Source organism: Oreochromis aureus, linkage group 7 (assembly GCF_013358895.1).
Source record: "Oreochromis aureus strain Israel breed Guangdong linkage group 7, ZZ_aureus, whole genome shotgun sequence".
Lineage (NCBI taxonomy): Eukaryota > Metazoa > Chordata > Actinopteri > Cichliformes > Cichlidae > Oreochromis > Oreochromis aureus.
This window is the reverse complement of record NC_052948.1, coordinates 40374221-40395909: the sequence shown is the minus strand read 5'-3', so window position 1 is coordinate 40395909 and position 21689 is coordinate 40374221. Positions and strand designations below refer to the sequence as shown.

The following is a 21689-nucleotide window of genomic DNA, read 5'->3' as shown; positions in this document are numbered from 1 at the left end:
GAGCTCTTATAATACCCCAAAAAGACAGCCATTGAAATAGTTTTAGTTTAAAATAAGTATAACTCTACCTCCGATTCCTTAACATGTCAAAGGTCAAAGTGAAATCCCACTGTGTGTGTGTGTCATTGTCTCTGTGCCTGTGTGTGCGATATGCCCCCAGGTCTTGACCCTGCCATGCTGAGAGACCAACTCTTCGATCTGTGGAACCGGAAAGATCTGCAGATGGTAAGAGTCACTTTCACAGCGTGTGTCAGGTCCATATATGCAATACTGAGTGTGTGTGTGTATGTGTTTACAAAGGTAGCAGGATGGAGCTTTTGTGTGTCTGTATGAAGCACTTGCACAGGAAGGAACAAGTGAGAGAGAACCCTGAATCCTTAAATGAAGCTCACCAGTGTGTGTGTGTGTGTGTGTGTGTGTGTGTGTGTGTGTGTGTGTGTGTGTGTGTGTGTGTGTGTGTGTGTGTGTGTGTGTGTGTGTTAATGAGGAAACCAGACTGCCTGTCAGTAGGAAGGAATTTGTGTTGCTCTGAATGAACTTGAGATCTGTGTGAGTAGGATATTGAGTGCTTAACATCTGGTTTGCAAATTAAAACAGAGCCTGGATTTGTCACTCATATATTATTTTCTCGTGTAGGTGCTCGTGCTTTTTTTTTTTTTTTTTAACTTTTTACACAAAATGTGTCAAAACACTGAAGGAGTGAAGACATTTTCTAACTCTAACTTGAGTGTAACACTTTGGCCTTAAGGGTACAATTAAAAGCAGCGATTCTCCTTTTTATAATTACGAAAACATTTTTGAAAAATCCACTTTAAAGTCATAGTAATAAAACAGAGTAAGCAAGTGCTCGGAGTTGTCCATGAGGTTTTGATTCAAAATAATCTACCATCACACTTTAATGTTTTATACATTCATTCAACCTTCTCCTCTATTATAGTTTTACCACTCCCTTCTCCTCTGTCCACCCACAGCTACATTTGGCAGCCCTCCAGGGATTTTCAAAGCTGTCTGAGCCTCTGGAGGCCTTACTAACAATCCTGGAGAGCTGTCCGGGCAAACAGAAAGGTCGGAGCCACACCCTTGGCCATCACATACTCATGGAATTCCAGACATGGATTAAGGAACATCCTCAGGTAGATAGGCAAGCAGTTACAAACCTTCTGATGTGGTTAGCAGTCTGACTTTTTCATCCTTTTGTGATTTTGAACTGTACACAAAGACTTGCTGACTTTACAGTTGTGCCATCATTGAGACATTTGAAAATGAATACCTGAGCAATTCATTTTATTAGTGCAGACAAACGAACCTTCTCATAAACACCTCTATAGTAGTGTAGTATTCTTTAGTGTTTTAAAAGGGTATTTTTGATTTCTATTTTGGATTGGGGGTTTGTGTTCTTCATACAGGTCAATCTGAGTTCAGTGTCGGAACAGCAAGCAGTGGCACTCCAACGGCGTGCTCTCAACTTGCTAACAGATACCCAGCCAAACTTTGTAGACAGTCTCATAAACATCTACCAACTCAATTCACTGGATCCAGCCATACTCCGATTGCACATTACTGGGTTGCATGCTCTCAACTGCTACAAAGAGGTGGGTGCATGATTTCATGATATTATTATTGTTATTGCAGAAATATTTAAGAGAAAATAAAATAATAGAAAGTGAAATGTACCCCCCCCCCAGGCAGCAACGCTCAGTATTAAGCTGAATTTACAGGAAGAGTTAAATATGGAGGAGGTGAGATATCCAGTCTTTGTAGTCCTTGTATTTAATTATTAATTAACCATCAAATGTCTTCTATATAAACTCACTATTAAATCTCTATCCAACTTCCTAAATTTTCATCTCCAATGTTATTCTGCAGATGTGTGTACCACTAATCGTGCAGGATAAGATGTCGGTGGCCGTGTCCTTTGTCTCAGGCTACAGTCATCTAGAGGAACGATTGGTTAAACTTCTAGACTCTTGGTGTCACCCCAGCTTCTGTGTGGCAGAGCTAAACAGGTATGGTACATGTATGTGAACTTGATACAGGTGTCGACATGCAGAGCCTTAAAAGAAAAAGAAAAAAGTTGTGTAACTGTGTGGGTACGCATGTTTCCACAGTCAGTTCCCTCGCCTCAATCTGACCAAACAACGGATGGAACAGATCCAACCAAAAATGCTCACCAAACACGTCCTGCGACTCATGGAGAAATTCAAGATCGATAAAGGTGGATGACTGGGTGCATGTTTCGTTCATGCATATTGCAGGTGGATGTCTCGGGCAGAAATTGTAGTGACCTTGTCTTTTTGGTGCAGGACTGTGTCCCAATGCACTGCACAAGAGGAGACTAGACTCTCTGCGTTTCCTCATGTACAAGAGGTTTGTGGATGTAAGTGATGGAGCAGACGTTCAGTTTTATTTCAACGTCATTATTTTATTATATGTGTTGTCATCAGCATTCACCTTTAGTTCTTTAGCTAAACCGTTTAGAGTAAAGTAAACCAATGAAAATGGAAGACAGATATCATTTTTTGTTTGTTTTCCAAAAAATGTCTTTCTGACATGTTTGGTTTTTTGCCAGTAAAAAACAAACAAAAAACTTTTCAAGAAACTCGAGGACGCTTTACAAAACATTAAACAAACTCTAAACTCATTAGGAGGGGGATAAATGTGATCAGTGTGTTTAACAAGCTCATGAGTTTCTCTGCTAACTTACAGTTCAGTGAGCTGTGCTTTAGTTTTTATGTAGTGATATACAGCTATGTGAATTTTCACGAAATTCTATGCAGTCCACTCTTACTACTTTCATAGGAACTTAAAAGGTGATGTAGCAGCCAGGTTCTGCTAATCAAATACAGTTGATTGATTTGACAGTTTGCTGGTCTGGAGCGTTCAGCTGTGTATTAACACAGTGCCATAATCTTCCCAGCAGTCCATGTCCCAGCAAATTTCACTCCATGGTCAGACTGTGCAATGCTCAGAGAAATTCCAGGACCTAGCTCTCTTAGAATCTATAGCTTCAGTTAGCATGTGAAGAACTGAAGTAGTAGAACTGAAGCGTCTTCCCTCTAAAAAGAACGTGACAGCAAGGCTTAGATTCGAAAGTTGCATCTGGACAAACCACAAGTCTTCTGGGACAATGTACTTAGACAAATGGAACCAAAGTGGAGATGCTTGATCATAATGCACGGCTCCATGTTTGGTGAAAACTAAGCAATGCACAAACAGCTCATACCAACTGTCAAGCACAGTAGTGGAGAGATTTGTTTTGCAGCTACAGGACTTCGGTGCCTTGCAGTTACTGAGTCAGCCATGAACTCCTTGGTATAACAAAGTGTTCTAAGTCAAATGTGAGGCCATCTGTCTGACAGCTAAAGCTGGGCTGAAATTACTTCATGCAACAGGTCAATGATCCCAATCACAGCAGCAAATATACAACAACATGGCTGAAAAAGAAAAGATTCAATGTGTTGCAATGGCCCAGTCAAAGTCCAAACCTCAGTCTGCTTGAAATGCTGCGGCAGGACATTAAGAGAGCTGTGCATAAACAACTGCCTGCAAAACTCAATGAGCTAAAGCAATGTTGTAAGGAAGATTGGGCCACATTCCTCCACAATGATGTGAGAGAGTGATAAAGTCATACAGAAAACAATTACTTCAAGTTAATGCTGCTAAAGTTTGTTCTGCAAGCTATAGAATCAATGGGTATACTTAGTCAATAGAACTTATTTTTTCACTTGACTGTGTGTATTATTTTTTGTGAAGTAGCAGTTCAAAGTGCAGTTTAAACAAAAAAGCAGAATGTGGTAAGAGATCTCAGTGTCAAATCTAATTGTGTGACATAAATGCACAAAAGGGGAAATATAAAGTTTACTAAAAGATTTTGAAACCCACGTCTGTGCTTAAGAGAAGAAATGATTTGTCTCGATAAGATAGAGAAGATAATTAAGTCTTACTGTCACTTTAACTGACACTGCTTGCAGAGGATGAAAATGTAGACTGAGGACTAGTAGACAATACGATCGGATATTATTATTATCGAATTTTCAGTTTAGCAGTACCCTATTGTTTAGCTGGTAAATTCTCCTCACATTGTAGATTAAAAATTGTAATGAAGAATTATTAAAAATAGCATTTTGTATATTTTTTCTTCATAGAAAGGCATGACTGAAGAGAACTGGATTGATCATGTACAGGTGGGTTTGTATGTGTTTATATGTGACTTGATGAAGCCTAAATCTGTATGGCGCTATGTTTTGTATGCATTAAGTTTATTGCTGTGTATGTATAGTATGTAGTGGCAGATGACCTTGAGCTGCAGATCCACTTGGTGGAGATGTTGGTGAGGTACTCTTGTCTTCGGAAAGCCTCCCAGTGGTCACTGAGATACAACATCCCCAGATATCGACTTCCCTATGGAGTATGGGAAACCCAGCAGAGTCTACCACGTGCTCTACAGTAAGTTGGCCAGAACATGTATAAACATCTTCTGTTACGCAAATTGTGGTATGTACAAGCTGTATTTTTTTATATAAAGGGAAATATGGACTCTAATTTTTCTTCTCCACATCCTGTTTCTCACATATTACTTAGTGATTTCATGCTGCTTTTGCAACAGCTGCTCAATGCGGTCTTATAAACAAAGCTTTTGTACTCACTCGGTTCTTTTTCACTATTTACATATTTCGCTGATACACTCGACTGATTCATAACACCTAATGCATTGTTTTAGTCTCTTTTTTTCCTCCTATTTGGTTATCAGTTTGCCATTATGGAGCACACAGTCTCTTATGTGCACATTCATAAAAAACACACGTTTCTCACCTCTGCTCAGACAGATATCTCTGAGTGATACTGCAGAAACTGAGTGGGAGTCAGCTCAGTCTCACTGTGAGAAATTCTACCAAGTGCCACTTACCAAAGACAAGGTGCACTTTGTGGACACACCAGAAGCTCTCGAGAGATGTCAAAGCATTGTGCTCAAGGTACAGAGGATTAAACAGCATGATGGGAAAAGTGATCATCTTTTTGAAGAGGATTTGTGTAACTAATTGTCAATGATCTATGGTTGATTAGGATGATTAATGAAAGTCTTTATTTGCAGTCATGTATTATTCAACTTTCTCTCCTGTGTTCTGCTATCTGTCCTTTCTTAGGAAGGCGTTGTAGTCGGAGTCGACATGGAGTGGCAGCCAACATTTGGCTGTATCTCAACTCAGCAAGTGGCCCTGATACAACTTGCAGTTTCTGATCAGGTTTTCCTAGTAGACCTCTATGCTAGGAGATTCTGTGAGCACCCAGAAACAATTCGTTTCATTAGGAGCTTGTTCTCCCAACAAAGTGTCCTTAAACTAGGTTAGGAAGGATTCAGTGTTATATCCAAGTCATTGGCCTTTTTTTTTTTTCTTCTTACATATTTTGGTCTCCTACATTTCTCCTTTTATCGCAATTCAGGATATGGTATGGCCGGTGATCTTAAGTGTCTGTTGGCCACCTGGCCCCAGTTACAAGAAGACCCACTGAAAATGGAGGGGATGCTTGATCTTCTAAGTATACATAAAAAAGTAATCTTTCCTTTCATTTCCATAACTTAATATAACGGAGTTTCTAAATGAAGTCCTGCACTGTTTAAAATAAATACAGATGCTATTTTATGTCTGTAATTTGTAATGTAGATTCAACATAGTGCACTCAGCCGGACTCATAATGGCCCTAAAGAGGTACTGGTGGGAGAGGACTGTGCAGAAAAGGGCCTCAGTCTGTTGGTACAACAGGTCCTGGGAAGGCCCCTGGACAAGACAGAGCAGATGTCCAACTGGGAGAAGCGGCCTCTACGCATCAGCCAAATTAGATATGCAGGTAAGGTATTGTGCACGCACAGACAGACAATGACAGAGAGACAGATGGTCGCTGCTCTCTTCTCTATAGAATATCAGAGATTATTTTGTTATCCCCTGATGAACTGCAAACCAATAAATCCCCCCTTCTTCCCCTCTTTTTCTCTTGCTTCTTAACATCTTTTAGTGGCAGATGCCTACTGTTTGCTGGAAGTGTACTCTGTCCTCTCCCGCAACCCAGCATCTTTTGGGCTGCCTGATGACCTGCGCAGCATATCTTCAAGCCAATCGGAGATGAGCAGAGACAAGAAGCTGAAGGAGAAAAAGGGCAAGCAAACAAAACAGACCCTTGAGAAAGAGGTCAGGGATCAGTTGCCTTTTCTTCTTTTTTATACATCTTTATATCTATATCTAGATAGGTAGGTAGAAAGGTGTGTTTGTCTGTGTCTGTGTCTGCGTGTGTGAGTTGGTATAGCTAATAAACTATGCATATTCAGCTGTTTGATTTATTGACATCGTTATTAGACATTATTAACAGGAGCGGAACTGGCTGTTGCAGTAACTCTGCAGCATTCAGACCAGTGTGTGTGTGTGTGTGTGTGTGTGTGTGTGCAATAGTCAACCAAAGACGCTGAACTCATTTCAGACGGGGGAGAACAAAAAGTAGAGAAATAAAAGTCACTACCATGAGTGATAAGATGAGCAATTTTCGAGTTAAACTTCTTATCTTACGTTAAGAAAACATATACTTTACCACCTGAGCCACAACATTATATAGATTTTTTTTCCCTCATGAGTTGACTTGATGAAACATGTAGTAACTGTGCTTGCTGGTCTAAGAGGTAGAGAAATTTGAAATTTGTTTTATCTTTATAGTTATTTCAAGAGTTCAGTTTTAAATATTTATCCCCCTATTTCACAAAAGTTCATTATTATACTTGACCTGCTTCATTCATATTTTACTTTTATTTGTTTTTGGTAGGTTTCATAACCTAATACTCAACCTGGACATGTTGGAATTCTACTCTGAATGCAATTAACAATTATCAGTGTTGTTGAGACGAAAACCAAACAAGGGACCTAGTAAACAGTTCCCTTATAGAGGATCTTTGCATCAGAGTGGCATTTTAATACTTGAAGCAAAGAGTATGTATTCAGTTAGTCTTTTTGTCTTTTTAATAAGGCAGAATTTCATGCAGAAACATGATTGCAGTCACCAGCAGGATTACTGTAGGTGTTGGTTCCGCTTCATAGACAGCAACCAACCTATTTACATGTAAAGCAGAATCTGTTAATTTACCTATTCGTTCTCCTGTGATACATTTTCATGTTACATGTAAATGCTAAAACCTCTTACTGAAAACCCAACTTTTGAGCCTTCAGCCTGTAAGGAGGGACAATAAGTAATTGACAAGGACACTTCAGCAGTTCCTAGCAGCTCCAGGGGTGCAGATTTAAAGCTCAACCAGTGCTATGGCCTCCCTGAACTGTGGTGCAAGTGAAAAGAAAATCCCCCTGTGGGGATCGGTTAAGTATCACATTATTGTCTCTGTCCATTTAGGAATGTCAGGGGGCTCAAAGGGTCAGCCCCTCTCGTTCAGATCCAGAGAAAGGCGTCTTGTATGGTGAGAAGCCTTCAGAAGATTCCCCACCGCTACCCCCTCAGCAGTTGCGGGTGGTGTGTGACAACATGCTGCAGGGACTCGGAAGATACCTGCGGTGTTTAGGAGTTGACGTGGTCATGTTGGAGAACACTGATGATCACAGGGTTGCAGCTAAGGTTAGTCCTGCTAGTTTTTCTAAATATTCACATTTTCCACAGAAAAAGCACTTAGGATGTCACAATATCAGATATTTGGTAATCAGTGCCGTTACCATTTAATTTTCACTTTTTCCATACCCCATTTATTCATATCAAAAATAAATTGAATGAATGACCTCATTCCAAAGAATGTTGCACATACTTACGCTGCTATATTGTGATGTTATTAATGGTATTGATGTCAGCCTTAATGATCCTAAAAATACGAGCTTGACTCGCGTCACAGCAACTTCACTGCTGAAGCCCAGAAAAGGAATGAATTTTATTCAAATGGTATTAGAAAGAACTGATTGCTTTTAACTATTCATAACATTTTCCTGGTCATCAGCTCAAATCCTAAATATCTGCACAAATTAGAGCAGACCTGTTCCTACACCTGGCCTTGCTTCTACTAGGCCACAAATTACTGTACCGTAGCGTCTTCACAACCTATATTACCATATAAAAACATACCATCATGTTTTCAGAATTTTATGTACCAAAGTACATTTCAACAACTTAAATAAGCATGAGTGTCATTACCGCATACATTTATTGTACTCTTTTGTTCTTGTGTGAATTTGTTGTGTTTCAGTTAGCGCAGGCTGAAGGCCGTGTCATACTTACATGTGGACAACCATTCCAAACTGTAAGTACACATGAACTCAAGAACAAATCTAAAATTTAAGCAATTTTCATGCATTTGTGTGTCTGACTTGTTTCCTGGTACACATAGTTTGTCTGTATCTTCCTGTACAGTTGCGTTCCCAGGTGGCGGAGGGTCGCTGTCTCTCCCTAGACTGCTCAGAAAAGGCCAGAGACCAGGCGGTTCGAGTTCTCAAACACTTTAACGTCCAGCCCACTCCCAGCGATATATTCAGCCGTTGTCAGGTATTTCTGTGTATGAAAATATTTGTTTATGCCGTGTGCTACACAGTTGTACGTGATTTTCATGATCTTTTTGTGGATAGAGTGAAGATGTCTGCAGGGACGAAAAGTTCACAACAGACAAATGAAGAAAATAATACATGACTTGATGCAGAGTTGGATACAGATAAAATCTGTGTAATTCAACAGTTAGTCCAAAATATTAATATTATTTCTTGGTCATTACTAGTTACCTTTAGCTTATACACAACTTTAATCAAGAGAAACACAAGAATGAAAGTTATTATTTTAGTGAGAAATATCATGAGTGGAAGAATTTCTTAATTTTTTTTAAAGCTTCTGCTTTAGTAACGTAGTTGAATTCAAAGGAAAAAAGCTTGTGGTAAAGGTGGTATGTTTAAGACAGAAAGAAAGTGGAAGCATTTTTGAACTCTTTACTGGCACGGCTACAAGGAAATAAAGTGCTGACAGCATGGGAAGATGTTGAGCATTCTTATGTTCCTTATGTTGGAGATGGAAAAGAGACTTGCACTTGTGGTTAAGCTGTGCAAAAAATCACACAGAGTTTGGCTCACCTCTCACCTCTCACCCCACCCCACCCCAACACACACACACACACACACACACACACACACACGCACACACACACACACGCACACACACACAGGAGTCAACAGGGAGAGGCCTTACCTCACTGTATTTTGTGGTTTTCTTCATGACTGATTTTATGATGAAAGATATTAACAAGCTGATTGGTGTAGGGTGTGTGTGGGTGTTGTAGTAGTAGCAGGGAGGCTAAACAAATGTATTTAGCAGTAAATCTAAGGTCATCTTTAGTAAAAGGAGGAGGAGGGTGAAGTCGATCCACGTTACCTTTATGTTCAAAGTAGCCATTTTAGAGCATCCAGAGTATCTAATTATTATCCCTCCTGAGCCTGACTCCCTCTTTGTGGAGGTATTCTCAGCATGTCCAAATGGGGGCAGACCCTGGGGCAGACCCAGGAGACTCCGAATGGGATTGCATATCCCATCTGGTCTGGGAATTCCTCAGCAGGGGCTGGAAGATGTTGTGAGGAAGTGGGATGTCTGTGTTTCATTGTTTAGCTTGCTGCCACCACAGCCTTGACCAGTGCCACTGTTGGGAGATGGGGGAAGATGTATAAAAGATGCAAAAACTAATGGATAGGGAAAAGGAGAGTCAAACATGCAGTGGCTCACTAAGAAAATTCACCATAACACAATGGATGAGAAGTAGCTTTAAGATGAAGACTTGATTTAAAAACATGGAAAATAGAAAGTAAAGGAATTTAACTGCAGAAGGAATAAAGCTGAATAATTATCTGCTTCCTAACAAACCTGTGTGTATCCATAAGTAATACTAAAGTAGCAGCTCATGTTTATTATTCAGATCCGTATTTTACCATGCTTGTGGAAAATATGTTAAAACAGTTACACTGCATCAATAACAGTCTGATTTATAGTACCTGACCTACAGATATCTCTGTGGGTGGCTGTTTTAGAGCGACTATGTGCCATGCCGGCTGTGTGTGTTCGTGACTGGGAGTGGAATCAGTATAGTTGAAAACTTGGGTGTTCTAGCGTTCTTCTAGGAGGGGGTGATGGGGTGGGGGTGGGGGTCAAATTTGTCAAGACACCATCAGCTGCATTCCTTTTTTTTTCCTTTTTTTTTTTGACCACCTTGCTGCTACCTCCTGTCCTGATGATATAATGAGGATCACACATACCCAAAAAAGCAGCAACTGACCATTGGCTAAATAGTCATCCATCTACATCCTTTACTTAGTACACACTTCCTACACAACTTCAAAGAAGTCACTCCAATACATGCCATATAAATGCTGAATAGCATATTTAAATGATTACATTTTTCCCACATAACTAGTTACATCTCTGGCACAGAGCTTTTTTATTAGTTCATTCAATGAAAAGCTCTTTCAACCACTTCCGTCTCTCCCACTGCCACTTTTAGAATATGTTTTAAAAGAATAAACTTAAAACAGACTGACCAATGTTATCTTATTAAAATAAATTTTCAGAATTATTATTATTATCTAAAGTAATATTGCTCAAATATAATACAGTCGAACCCCAAACCATTCACAGTTCAGTCTTCACAGATTTTTCCATAGATCAAAATTATTTGCAGGAGCCCGCATCTCTGCCAGTTCACCGCGTAGACTCCTGCTGTTCAAGTGTTTCACTGCGTATTTGTGTACTTTGTGTGTCTTTGTCTCTCGTTTTTAATCTAATTTGACTTTGAAATGATTTTAAAGTGTTTTTGGATGACAGTTTAAGGTGTATTTGGTGTTTGAACTATTAAAATAGGCAGTTATAAAGGGGGTCTCAAGTATTTGCGGTTGTGGCCACTAACCACTGCAAATCCCGGGGGTCGACTATATTCCTTTTCATTGTTTGATTAAATGATATTGAAGATTAATGATACATTTCAGTAAGTTGTTTGTACTAAAGTTTTGTTGACCTCTGTTTAAATTGTAAAATATTGTAGGGGTGTGTGTGTGTGTGTGTGTGTGTGGCAGAGAGCAACAGAGAGTTTCACCCTGGGGCTCCACAACAGCCCACCCAGGCAAAGTTAACCTCTTTGTTATCTGATTGTAAAGCTATCAAATTAGCAATGGATGGCTTAGTTTCTCTCCCTTTTTGTCTATGTGTTCCTCCCTCAATCACATACACTACTGCTGAATGTCATGAGGAAAGAGAAGTAAATCACACACACACAACAGGTTAAGCGCAGACTCGTGTAGGCATGCATATGTAAAGTGTAGGGGAAGGGGAAGGGTTAATGTTTGTTTCTGTGTATCAATAGGCCACACAGATTTTAGAAGCATAGGAATTTGACCCCAAGAGAGAACGCAAGATAGAGAAGGGCATCATGTTTTTACTTTTCTGCATAGTTGTGCAATTGAAAAAATACTACTTCATGTTTTTAAAAATGTATTTAAAATGTCGTGTATGGTGTTTGAGGGATTCATATGGAAGTGGTTTATCTTCCGTGTGACTGAAAAACCTGGCTTCAGAAACTGAGAGTTTGTTCCTTATTCAGGCAGTATTAATACATATTCTTTGGGTAAACAAGGCAATGCCTTGTATTTATATAAAGACCCATCTGCTGTTGGGAGATTTTAATCCGTCTCTGCTCTGTGGGATATGGCATCAGTCCCTGAAACCTCATACAAAATAAATGATTAAGTGAAATAAAATGAACACTTTATAGAGACCTTTTTTTTTGTTAATATGCAATTTCCTTTTACTTTCATCTGCATTCTGTATCACATTTCTAAACAAATCTACCTGGAATTTAAGTTTGATTTATTTAGCTTACTGTGCTTAATATGAGGTGAATATCTTTCTCCAAAGGCAAGCAAGCACATTTAAACCATTAACACTGAAATGATTTTAATTGCACTGTGAGAGCTCCAAAAAACATAAAATTATTTTCAGCTTTAGTACAGAATGTTAATGTTGTCAAAACCCAACCATCCATTTTCCTCCACTTATCCTATTCAGAATCATTGGGGGGGGCTGGAGCCTGTCCCAGCTGTCAAAGGATGAGAGATGTGGTACACCCTGGACAAGTTGCCTGTCTGATGCAGGGCTATGTTATAAATATACTGGTTTAAATATACATTACAGTAATACATTTTCATAGATATTTAATATAATCAAAATATGGCAATAATTAAAATAACATTGGCAGTAAAGCAAGTTATACAGGTCGGTTTCAATGTTCTGTTTCTTCAAAAATATTTACTGTTATAAAATGTTAACAGATATCACAGAAATGAACTGTCCATAGTCCCTAATTAGAATCTTCAGCAAGGATATTCCTTTGATGGTAAAGCTAGTGGTTGCTCCATTGCAGTTTCCCTACTTAGCTCTATCCAACTCCCACCACTAATTCCTGCTCTATCTATACTTTCTATTCAAACACACACACGCGCACACACACACACACACACACACACACACACACACACACACACACACACACACACACTTCCGCTAGGCCTCCATGAGATGGCCCACACTGGCCTATTACAGATATGTTCAGATAGCAGAGATTAGCTCAGATGTAGATGTGAAACCAGCTACACACACACTCACATATATATTGGGTAATGCAGATTTGAAACCCCAAACCAACAAACACATATTATGACTGCTGCGTGCACACAGTCACCTCAGCACCTTCGAACACAAACAGCAAGACTTGGTCACAGATGCGCTCACACTCAGACTCAGGCGTAGACACTGTTGCAGCTGAAACGCTGGTTCCCACGCACCAGATGACTGGGGAAGTGAAAACAAGAGCAACAGGAACCGCTGCACTGTGAGAGGGAGGGGTGGGAGAAATATGAGGGGGGTTACGGACAGGAAAAGGAGAGGGAGGGAAGGCGATAGAGAAGTGAGAACAGAGGTGATGGTGGTGAGGTAAAAAGATGAGAGACAAAAAAGGGAACTGCAGTGAAAGCAGTTGAGAAATAGCGAATAATATGGTTGTGGAGAGAGGGAGAGGGAGGCTAAAATTACACACTGAAGCTGAAATGTATTTGAGGAAATGTGAGAAAAAGCAAAGTTGTTTGAGTGAGATAAGTGTGTGTTGAATGAGGAATAGCAAGAGGAAGAGAGAGTGAAGGAAAAGGAGGGGTACAGGAGGGAGGACTACACGGCAATAGAAAGACTTGTTGTCTCTGCTTTGATCTACAAAGAGAGCTGCAGGCTGAGAAGCAGGAGGAATGTGAGAGGTTGAGACACGTTTAATGCTAACCTTCACTTGCTGTGTGTGTGTCTGTGTGTGTGCACGCGCACGCACATGTGAGTACAAGTGAAACTGGGTTAATCTCTGCCAGGATGTAAACATGATAGGTGTTAAAATCCAGTAGCAAACAACATAGTTTTTACTGAAATAGATTCCCTTTTTCAAACTTGCATGCAGCTGAAATTTTTAGATGCCCATGGATATGAACAGTATCATACTATGAAACCTGAGTGCCTTCTCGTATTTTTTTTGCAAACCTGCACTGGTTTCTCATGCTTGGCTCTCCTCGTCTGCATCTCTATGCATGTGCCTTCCTCTCTGGTGACAAAACAGGGGTCGTATTTGTGTGTCCTGCTGTTTCCCACTCTCCCTCCCCTTGAGGGACTAGAGATGAGAGGGAGCGACAATGAGAAGGGGCAGGAGGAGACTGTTGGGAGGGGGGCATTCCATAGGCACGCCAAGACATTCCGAGGGAAACCATCCCAAATATTTCCCACTGTGTGTGGCGAGGGCTTCGCATCTCCTGTTGCACACAGTTTGAGAAAGTGCTAGAGGTAAACACACAGGGAAAAAGTGTTGTTCACACACAGGACAGACTGCTTTTTGTGACACATACATATAAACAGTAAGTTTTGAGTACATACATATATATACATAATTATAAGAATGATATACCAGATCTCTGTCTGAGCTGCTGTGGGGTAGCCAAATAAGGAAAGGCTATTGTGATTGTTGTGTCGCTTCTAAGCCCCGGTTTATAAGTGAGTGGGCAATGGAGACGTGACCACAGATATTATATAGCTCTCACTGAGATAATGTTGTTGTTGTGGATATGACCTAGTTAGGGAAATGAGAAGCTGACACAATGAGTCATTATTCATGTGCTGTACAGACGTATTTCTGTGGATTTCATCGGAAAGGACTGGAATTTATAAAGAAGTAATTGAAAGAAGTAGATCCTAAGCATTGTTATTAGAGGTAACAAAACTAAACCAAAACTAGCTATATAAAACCATGCGATCTGATAGAAATAAAAATATTAACAGAAATTATATTGGGAATTAACAAAAGCATATCTAAAGTAAATTTAACATGTAGAGGAAATGTATTTAGTTCTAGTCTTTAACAGTTTGGTCCAATTTTTCAACACAGCTTATCCAGGCTTTGGTAAATGTGTTAGACGTGAGACGAAGCTGTCTACATTACTGAGAGTTAATTGCCTCCAGAAAGTGCTGGGTGTGCATTGTAACATCTATTCTGAACTTCTTAAATCTTGCTCCTGACAAACACTCTCCATGTGATAGAAATAAATTCAAACTAACACTGAAACTAAACTTTTTTCAAACAGTGAAAACTAAACTGAAATCAGCAAACCCATTGCGGAAACTTACTAAAAAATAAAAAGTAAATAAAAGAAATTCTAAAAAGGAAGTTGAAATAGAAAATAAAAGACTATAATAACAATAACACGTAAAGGAAATAGCAGACGCACCAGCAGTGGATTTAAAGAAGCGTTCTTAAGATAGCGGCAGCATTAAAAGTGAACTGGAGGTGCATGAAGAGATGATCTTAAAGAGGATCATCTTTAGGATCATCTTCTTATGATGATCCCAGAGAGTGAAATCAGGCAAGGGTTTTGATTCACATACTTGGAGTGTTTGTTTTGGAAGACGTCACATTTCCAGTAGTGCGAACACGGCTGTTTTTGTAGGGAGCAACTTCTGACTGTGTCCAAACCTGATTCTTCCGACATTATCCAGATACCATTTGCGACAATAGCATTAGCACAATTAGCAACAAGACTACAAGAAAACTAGTATTGAAAATAATACTAACAGTTATTAAATTAATAATAGCATTTTCCTGGACAGCATAAGGATACTGGGACACCACTCAATAGTTAGGAAACAAAATAAGTTGATGTCTCTGTTATGTAAATGTTTATTTTTTTCCTGAAGAGGTAAACCTTCAGTTCTTCTCTGAGAAGTGTATGTGTATGTATTTGTATCTGAACTCTGAGAGATGACCGTACCACGCACTCGTTAAACTCGGCGAACTCTTGTAAGGCAGGCCATTTTTTGGAAGTGGTGTGAAAATCCCACAGAAAAATCTGCAGCTGTCTGAGCAGACACAATAGCGGATACACATACGAACTAATAGATAAGAAAGAAGATGATCCATCACTCACCAAGCATTTAAGAAATCAGGCCTGCTCTGTTTTCCCACAGTCAAGTTGGCCCCAGGATAACATAGCAAGGCAGTGACACCTGCGTGTGCGGGTGGATGCATGATATGTATCTGTCTCTGTGTGTCTGTCTGTCTCCATGCTTGTGTGAGAATATATAGTTGCTCAAACCCCACTTAGGTTTTCAGCACTTAGAGGCACGGATAAATGTGCATATATGTTGTTTTCTTAGAGATGGGTTTTAATTATAGATGGAGGAGTCATTCTGGAGATAATAATCTGTTAAGAAACCAGCTTTTTGCTATTTATTTTCTGAGGTACTTATTTTCTACGCAAGTGCAAATGATAGCATTGTGGAGTGTAGTTAATGGAAGAAGGCATTTACAGTTTTTGCTCTCTTTTATTCGTATGCACACCCCTCATCAGCATGTGGGTAGAAATGGGTTTGATATCAGAAGCCTGGTATTGGTCTGCCCGCCCTGTGGTTAGTGAATGCCATAGTGTTATGGCCATGTTGGTGACATAACTTTGTTTTGTAAGTGCAGGAAATGAATATACAATTGTTTAGCCTAGTTACAGGAAAGCGTACTTTGCAGTTTTGTAATTATCTGACATGGAAACAAAGGGCAATGTGAACACCTACATTATCTGGCCTACAAATTGCAATAGAAATTAAATAAGCTGTTTTGAAGAACAGTAAGGATTCTAAAGGGTTATGGTGACCATGTACTGGAAAGAAGACTTGGGTAGATGGTGATGGTGATTGTCAAGATGAGCAAGGAAGAAGGGAGGACTTTGCCATTGAACAGCAAACTTTTCACCTTTCATTGCAGAAACATTTTAAATAAAACAAAGGCTGGTGATTGGCAGGTACTCGTGTCATGATTCATTTGCACTCAGCAACGAACGTAATATGTCTTTTTAGAGCTGCATGACGACGTGTGTGTGACATCGTGACACATTATCTGTTTTCTTACTCTGTTGCTTTTTTTACCATTTTTAAACTGATGCTCTTTTAAATAACACTCTCCTTTACCTCTAAGGTTCTTAATCTCTCTCCCCCACTCTGTATCGGTTTCTTCTTATGGCCTCTGTTAGGTGCTGCTCTCCCTCACCCACAGTTCTCACCCGGCTTCCCTGCTCTGCTCCACTCCCAGTCTCATTCTCCGTTTCAGATTAGCCAAGGCGAGGAATCCGGTGCAGCCGGCAGCTGGAATGTCCTGTTTGTCCTGCTCTGCTTGTGTGTGTGTGAGAAGTTGGTGAGGTTGGTGCTGCTTTTTGATTTTGATGTGTTCCATTGTCTGAGAGCCAAGCTGCTTCCTGCCCCTGCTTTCCCCAAAAGCCTGGGAGAAGCGGAGAGGATAAAAAAGTAAAGGGGTGAGAAATTGTGAGAAAACACACCAGAGACAGGCTGAGATGAAGAGAGGGAAGGAAGAAGAGGTAATAAGAAGGAGAAAATAGCAAGGGGGAAATGGCTAGGAAGGGAAAGATGAGGCAGGAAGTGATGGAGGGATGGAAAAGGGAGGAGAGAGTTAGTGAGGGAGGAAGAGAGGTGAAAAGGAAGGAGGGAGAGCTTCAATAGGGCTTTTCCTCCAAACACCAATACAATGAAGTAGTGCGTAATTTCCCATGTCCCCCCGCCTCACCCCCCAAAACATACACACATACACATACAAATACACACAAAGTTTCTCAAAGGTGATAAAGCTTTCGTCTCCATCTTCAAGTGTTATACTTTTCTCTGTCATGCTTCGTGGGTCTTTGTTTCGCAGGCTTCATCTGTCTTTCTGTGGTCTGTGTGTGGTCTGACACTACGGGATGCACAAGCAATGCAGATATATAGGGATGAGGAATTACGAGGATAAAATGAGCAAAACAAAGTGATAAAGATAAGGGAGGAGATGCAGAGGAAGAGGATGTCTGAGCAGTGAGAGAGGAAAAACAATTGCACAGCAAGAAAATACCAGAGGAGAGAAAATGGCTCAAAATGCCATTTGGGTGTATGTTTTGTATGTGGTACATTTCCCTGTGAAAATGTGGACGTGCATAAATCACTTAACATGTACTTTTGTGTGTATGTGTGCGAGCGTTTGTGTGTGTGAGGGGCTTTGACGTGGCAGAGCAGTGCATTCCTGCTGGGTGGTGATGTCATGAGAACTAGCTCTCCACTTGCAGACAGACAGCCCTGTTTATGTTCCCCACCAGAGGAGAAACCACACTGTGTGTGTGCGTGTGTGTCTGTCTGACTGCGTTATTGGCTCATGGGGGAGGTGGGGAAGCCAAGAGGCACTCGAGAGGGTCTACTTTCCCCTGCCGCTCAGGGAGAGGGAACCACTTACTGATGCCTTCCTCTGAAACATACACAGAGAAAGAGGAAGTTTCTCATGTTTTGCAGAGCACAGTAGCTGCACAGCCAGACTGTGCTGCTGTGAGTGATTGCCCTCTGCTTCTAAATAGTCTCCTAAGGGACAGAGAATTCTTTGCACTATAATAACAAATCTTAGGTCAGCTAGTGACCACAATACCACACAGGGAATGGACCTTTCATCATTAAAATCACATTTTAATACACTGTTATATAACACAAAATGTGTTTTCTTAAGGGTTAAAAGTCAGGCTGCAAGTATAATTGGGGCTTGAGAGAAACCAGTTGCAAAAGTAGGTCAAAGATTTATTGATAATACCTTTAAAAAAAAGAAGAAGTTGTTTCTCCATAAATGACACGTGCCCATGCATTTGTCTTCCTTGGGTCTCCTTCACTATTACCCACATACTTTTCTTTGATCAATAAAAGTTAAGTCCCACCGGTAACTGTAGAAAAATGTTATGAGAACTTGCGCTAACAATTGCACTTTCCTTTCCCAGATACTGCTGGTGTGATTGTCTCTCTGTCTGTGGTCATGGTTTAATGGTTTCCCTTGCGATAGTGAAATGTGATCTTTGGTCTTCACAGCTTAGTGAATCATAAATCATTCTCCCACACTCTACATGCACCATAACATAGCAAGCCATCCAAGCTTATTCTGCCTGCGCTGCACCCAACCACGGTGATAAAGAACTCTTGTCAGCCACGCTAATGCCTGCCAGTGAGAAATAGCTGAGAGGGTTAGGGTTGTTATTATCATATCTCTGTGGCACACAAGCCCACTTCGGGAGCTTTAGGTGACTCCTACATGTGCAGTCATGCTTTTAAAGCAACCTTGCTTCCTCACATGCAATTTGACATATGACTTACTTCTGCTCATCATTTTAAAACTACAGCTTCTTTTGCACTGCGATCTGATTGCTGTGAATTAAGAGGGAGGCTTGATGCTTAAACCAATAATATAAGGATTACTTAAGACAAATATCTTAATCGTAAACATGGAGGCTGTGCTTTTTTCTTTTATAGATTTAAGACTACTTAACCCCATGCACTTGTCAGTGTTACCCAATTTTCAAGTTGGAAGGCTTGTAGACAATATTGAGAACATTTTACTATATCATATGGTGATATATCATATCACCATCTGTATTGTCTGCAAATGCATTTTTTTCCACATGTATAGGTTGATATAAAACAATATCTGAAATAAAGAGATACCTTGACCGTGGCACCTTTGTGCTCACAGTTACAACAACCCCTATGACATGCAGGAATTCTTGGAAGCAATTTATGTGTATCCTCCCCTGTTATATTTTTCTAATGTTAGGTTACTAACTGCATAATTTTAGTTGCTGTTCAGCTCATGATTGCTGTCTCTCTGCATGATGAATGTGTGTGGTCTGTTGTCTGTGCTTAGTGTCACATAAGGGTGGGGGTACTGAAATTCTCTTGTTGCATGTGTCTTCCTGTCTCCTGTTTATAGAGTTTTGTGACAGTTAAGACAAAAAAAAACATAAAAATCTTTACCAGAATTCTACAAAGGAACCAAAAATTACAATTTCTGATTGTGTGCACTCTGATGCAAGAGCTTCAGAGCTTGTTTCACAAGAGCTGCTTTTAATTTTATCAGTCATGAACTCTTTTGCACTTTCGGTGTGGTTGACTTAGCTGATAGCACAGAAAACCAGCAAGAATGGGAACCACTGGTCTATATATCTTCCAACAATAATCTCATCTATCCTGTACATATGTGCACATTATGTGTTAGTCCAAGCTTGTGCGTGTGCATGAATGCTGTTTCCGAGAATGAGTTGTGTCAACACTTGAATTTAAACCTCATGGAGACAGAGATAATGGATGGTAACCCCCCACCGTCTGTGGCTTGTGAACTAAACCACGGTATTCTGTGTGTGTGTGTGTGTGTGTGTGTGTGTGTGTGTGTGTTGTGTTTCAAAGTTGGCGCTCCGGTGATGTATTGCTGTTTTGTTTCTACTTGATTCTCATGGGCAGAACTGTGAATACAATCACAGTGGAGGCCTGTATATACTGTGAACGTTGTTTAAATGTCTGAGCTGTGTTCCTGTTCACTCCTTGTGTGAGCGTGTGTTATTGTGTTTTGTCTTTGGAATGCGAGGCCGACTCGGCCTCAAAACCTTAAACTATGCCTTGCAGTGGCTCTTCCCAAAGCATGCAGTTTGCGTGATGCGATGCTGTCAGAAAGTTAGAAGTCTGTTTGCTTTGGGACATACACACATTCTCTTTGTTTTGTTCTGTCTCCTCCGTTACACACACAGTCAGATTAAAAGTGAAAGTGCTAGTCGGATGGGAATGGTCAGAGGCACACACCCCCTCACTCCTGGGAGCAAAGAGGTAGAAGGCTGGAGAGGTCAGGCTACTTGGCCTGGGAAAGGCAAAGGGGGAGGCACTCTGGATAGATTAGATAGATCAGTAGAAATCGGAAAAGAGCGGAGAGATTAAAAGGAGAAGAAATGGGATATGTGTGGTGAGTAGAATAAGGAAAGAAGGAAAAGGAGAAATCAGGAAGAGATAGACAGAAATTTAGGGGAGATAAGTGTAGAAGTAAAGACTTGAATGTCAGGGCTACTGAGAAAGATGCAGGATATAAATGGAATGGAAAATTTAGCCCACATTAGGTAAAAAAAAAAAAAAAAGATGATGATGATGATGCGCCACTTGCGTCTTTTCCCCATTTCCTTCTCTTGGAGGCCAAGGAAAACCAGCATCTAATGTTTCTCATCGGAACTGCATCCCAGCAATTTCGTTAAAGCCATAAAGACAGAGGAGTGTGTGTGTGCATGCATTTGTACTTAATGGAGACCACAAGCAATGCATGTGGACCAAATACAACTAAATACCAAACACAAAATATGAGCTGTGGTAGTTTTGTGCTTGTTTATAAGTGCTATGCTGTGGTTACCTGCCCCTGCCACACACAAAATTAAAATTAAATCTGTAAACAATAATGGTAGCCTTACTTATTCTGGCTATTCACATTAACTGAGACTGTAATTAGACTTGTGTGCCTTTGTTTATGTACTTTCATTTTAGTTCACAAACTTGTTTCAGTATTTGAATGCCAACCATTCCAACAATCTCATTCATTCATTAGACCAATTGCACGTGTTCCTTTAGAGGTGCATGGTTGTGGGTGTGACTGGGTGTGTGATGGTGTAATAATACTGTGCTGTTTGGGTGTGGGTGTTTGTGGTTAGGGCGTTGCCTTTTTGTGTGTAACACAGCTATCTAGTAGTTGTAGGACCGTTAAAATTACGAGGAGAACAAGCATCTCAGCATGTCCCACCATCTCAAACCAAAGCCGCATATCTGTGAATAAATGTAACAGCTCAAGCCACCCAGTGTCTCCATTGTTGCTGGTGAAAACCAGAGGTGAGTGGAGTGCCTGAGTACCTGTCTGTCTGAATGATCCCATGGACCTCCTATGCCACACACACATACGAGACGTGCACACAGAAATGCACACTCACGGGCCTCCTTGGACGCAGGGAGCCCTTTCTTTCTTTCTTTCCCTCCATTTTCCTGCTGTCTATTTTGGTCAACTGGTGGCCCGTTCCCACAGTGCTGCTGTTCCCATGGTTATCGCCGTGGAGATAGCGAATGGGGGTTGGAGGGGGTGGTGGGGTGGTGAGCTTGATGGAGAGCGGGAGAGACAGCGTTGCTCTGTTCGAAGAGATAGGGGACTATGTGACTGTAGAGGAGGTGGGGGTGAAGTGGGGTGGGAGGGGGGATGAATGGTATGGGTTTGAGTGTGTGAGTGTGTGTGATGCGACGCTCCCATCAAGATCACA

The 21689-nt window shown here is 40.6% G+C and overlaps 1 protein-coding gene across 4 annotated transcripts in view; it reads left to right on the top strand.

Moving 5' to 3' along the window:
- The window catches only part of exd3 (exonuclease 3'-5' domain containing 3), a 44896-nt gene that overhangs the window by 6480 nt on the left and 16727 nt on the right, over window positions 1-21689 (top strand). For 3 of the 4 annotated variants that reach the window (XM_039615168.1, XM_031758833.2, XM_039615167.1), the window contains 17 exons: window positions 161-225; window positions 972-1133; window positions 1407-1592; window positions 1686-1739; window positions 1867-2006; window positions 2109-2215; window positions 2304-2377; window positions 4146-4184; window positions 4280-4446; window positions 4823-4973; window positions 5145-5343; window positions 5443-5552; window positions 5664-5847; window positions 6013-6185; window positions 7387-7605; window positions 8222-8275; window positions 8386-8517. In XM_039615168.1, coding sequence (XP_039471102.1) covers window positions 161-225; window positions 972-1133; window positions 1407-1592; window positions 1686-1739; window positions 1867-2006; window positions 2109-2215; window positions 2304-2377; window positions 4146-4184; window positions 4280-4446; window positions 4823-4973; window positions 5145-5343; window positions 5443-5552; window positions 5664-5847; window positions 6013-6185; window positions 7387-7605; window positions 8222-8275; window positions 8386-8517 — 2216 coding nt within the window. Of the gene's footprint in view, window positions 1-160; window positions 226-971; window positions 1134-1406; window positions 1593-1685; window positions 1740-1866; window positions 2007-2108; window positions 2216-2303; window positions 2378-4145; window positions 4185-4279; window positions 4447-4822; window positions 4974-5144; window positions 5344-5442; window positions 5553-5663; window positions 5848-6012; window positions 6186-7386; window positions 7606-8221; window positions 8276-8385; window positions 8518-8597; window positions 9289-21689 lie in introns of those variants that run through there. The other variant, XM_039615169.1, reaches the window with a different exon arrangement.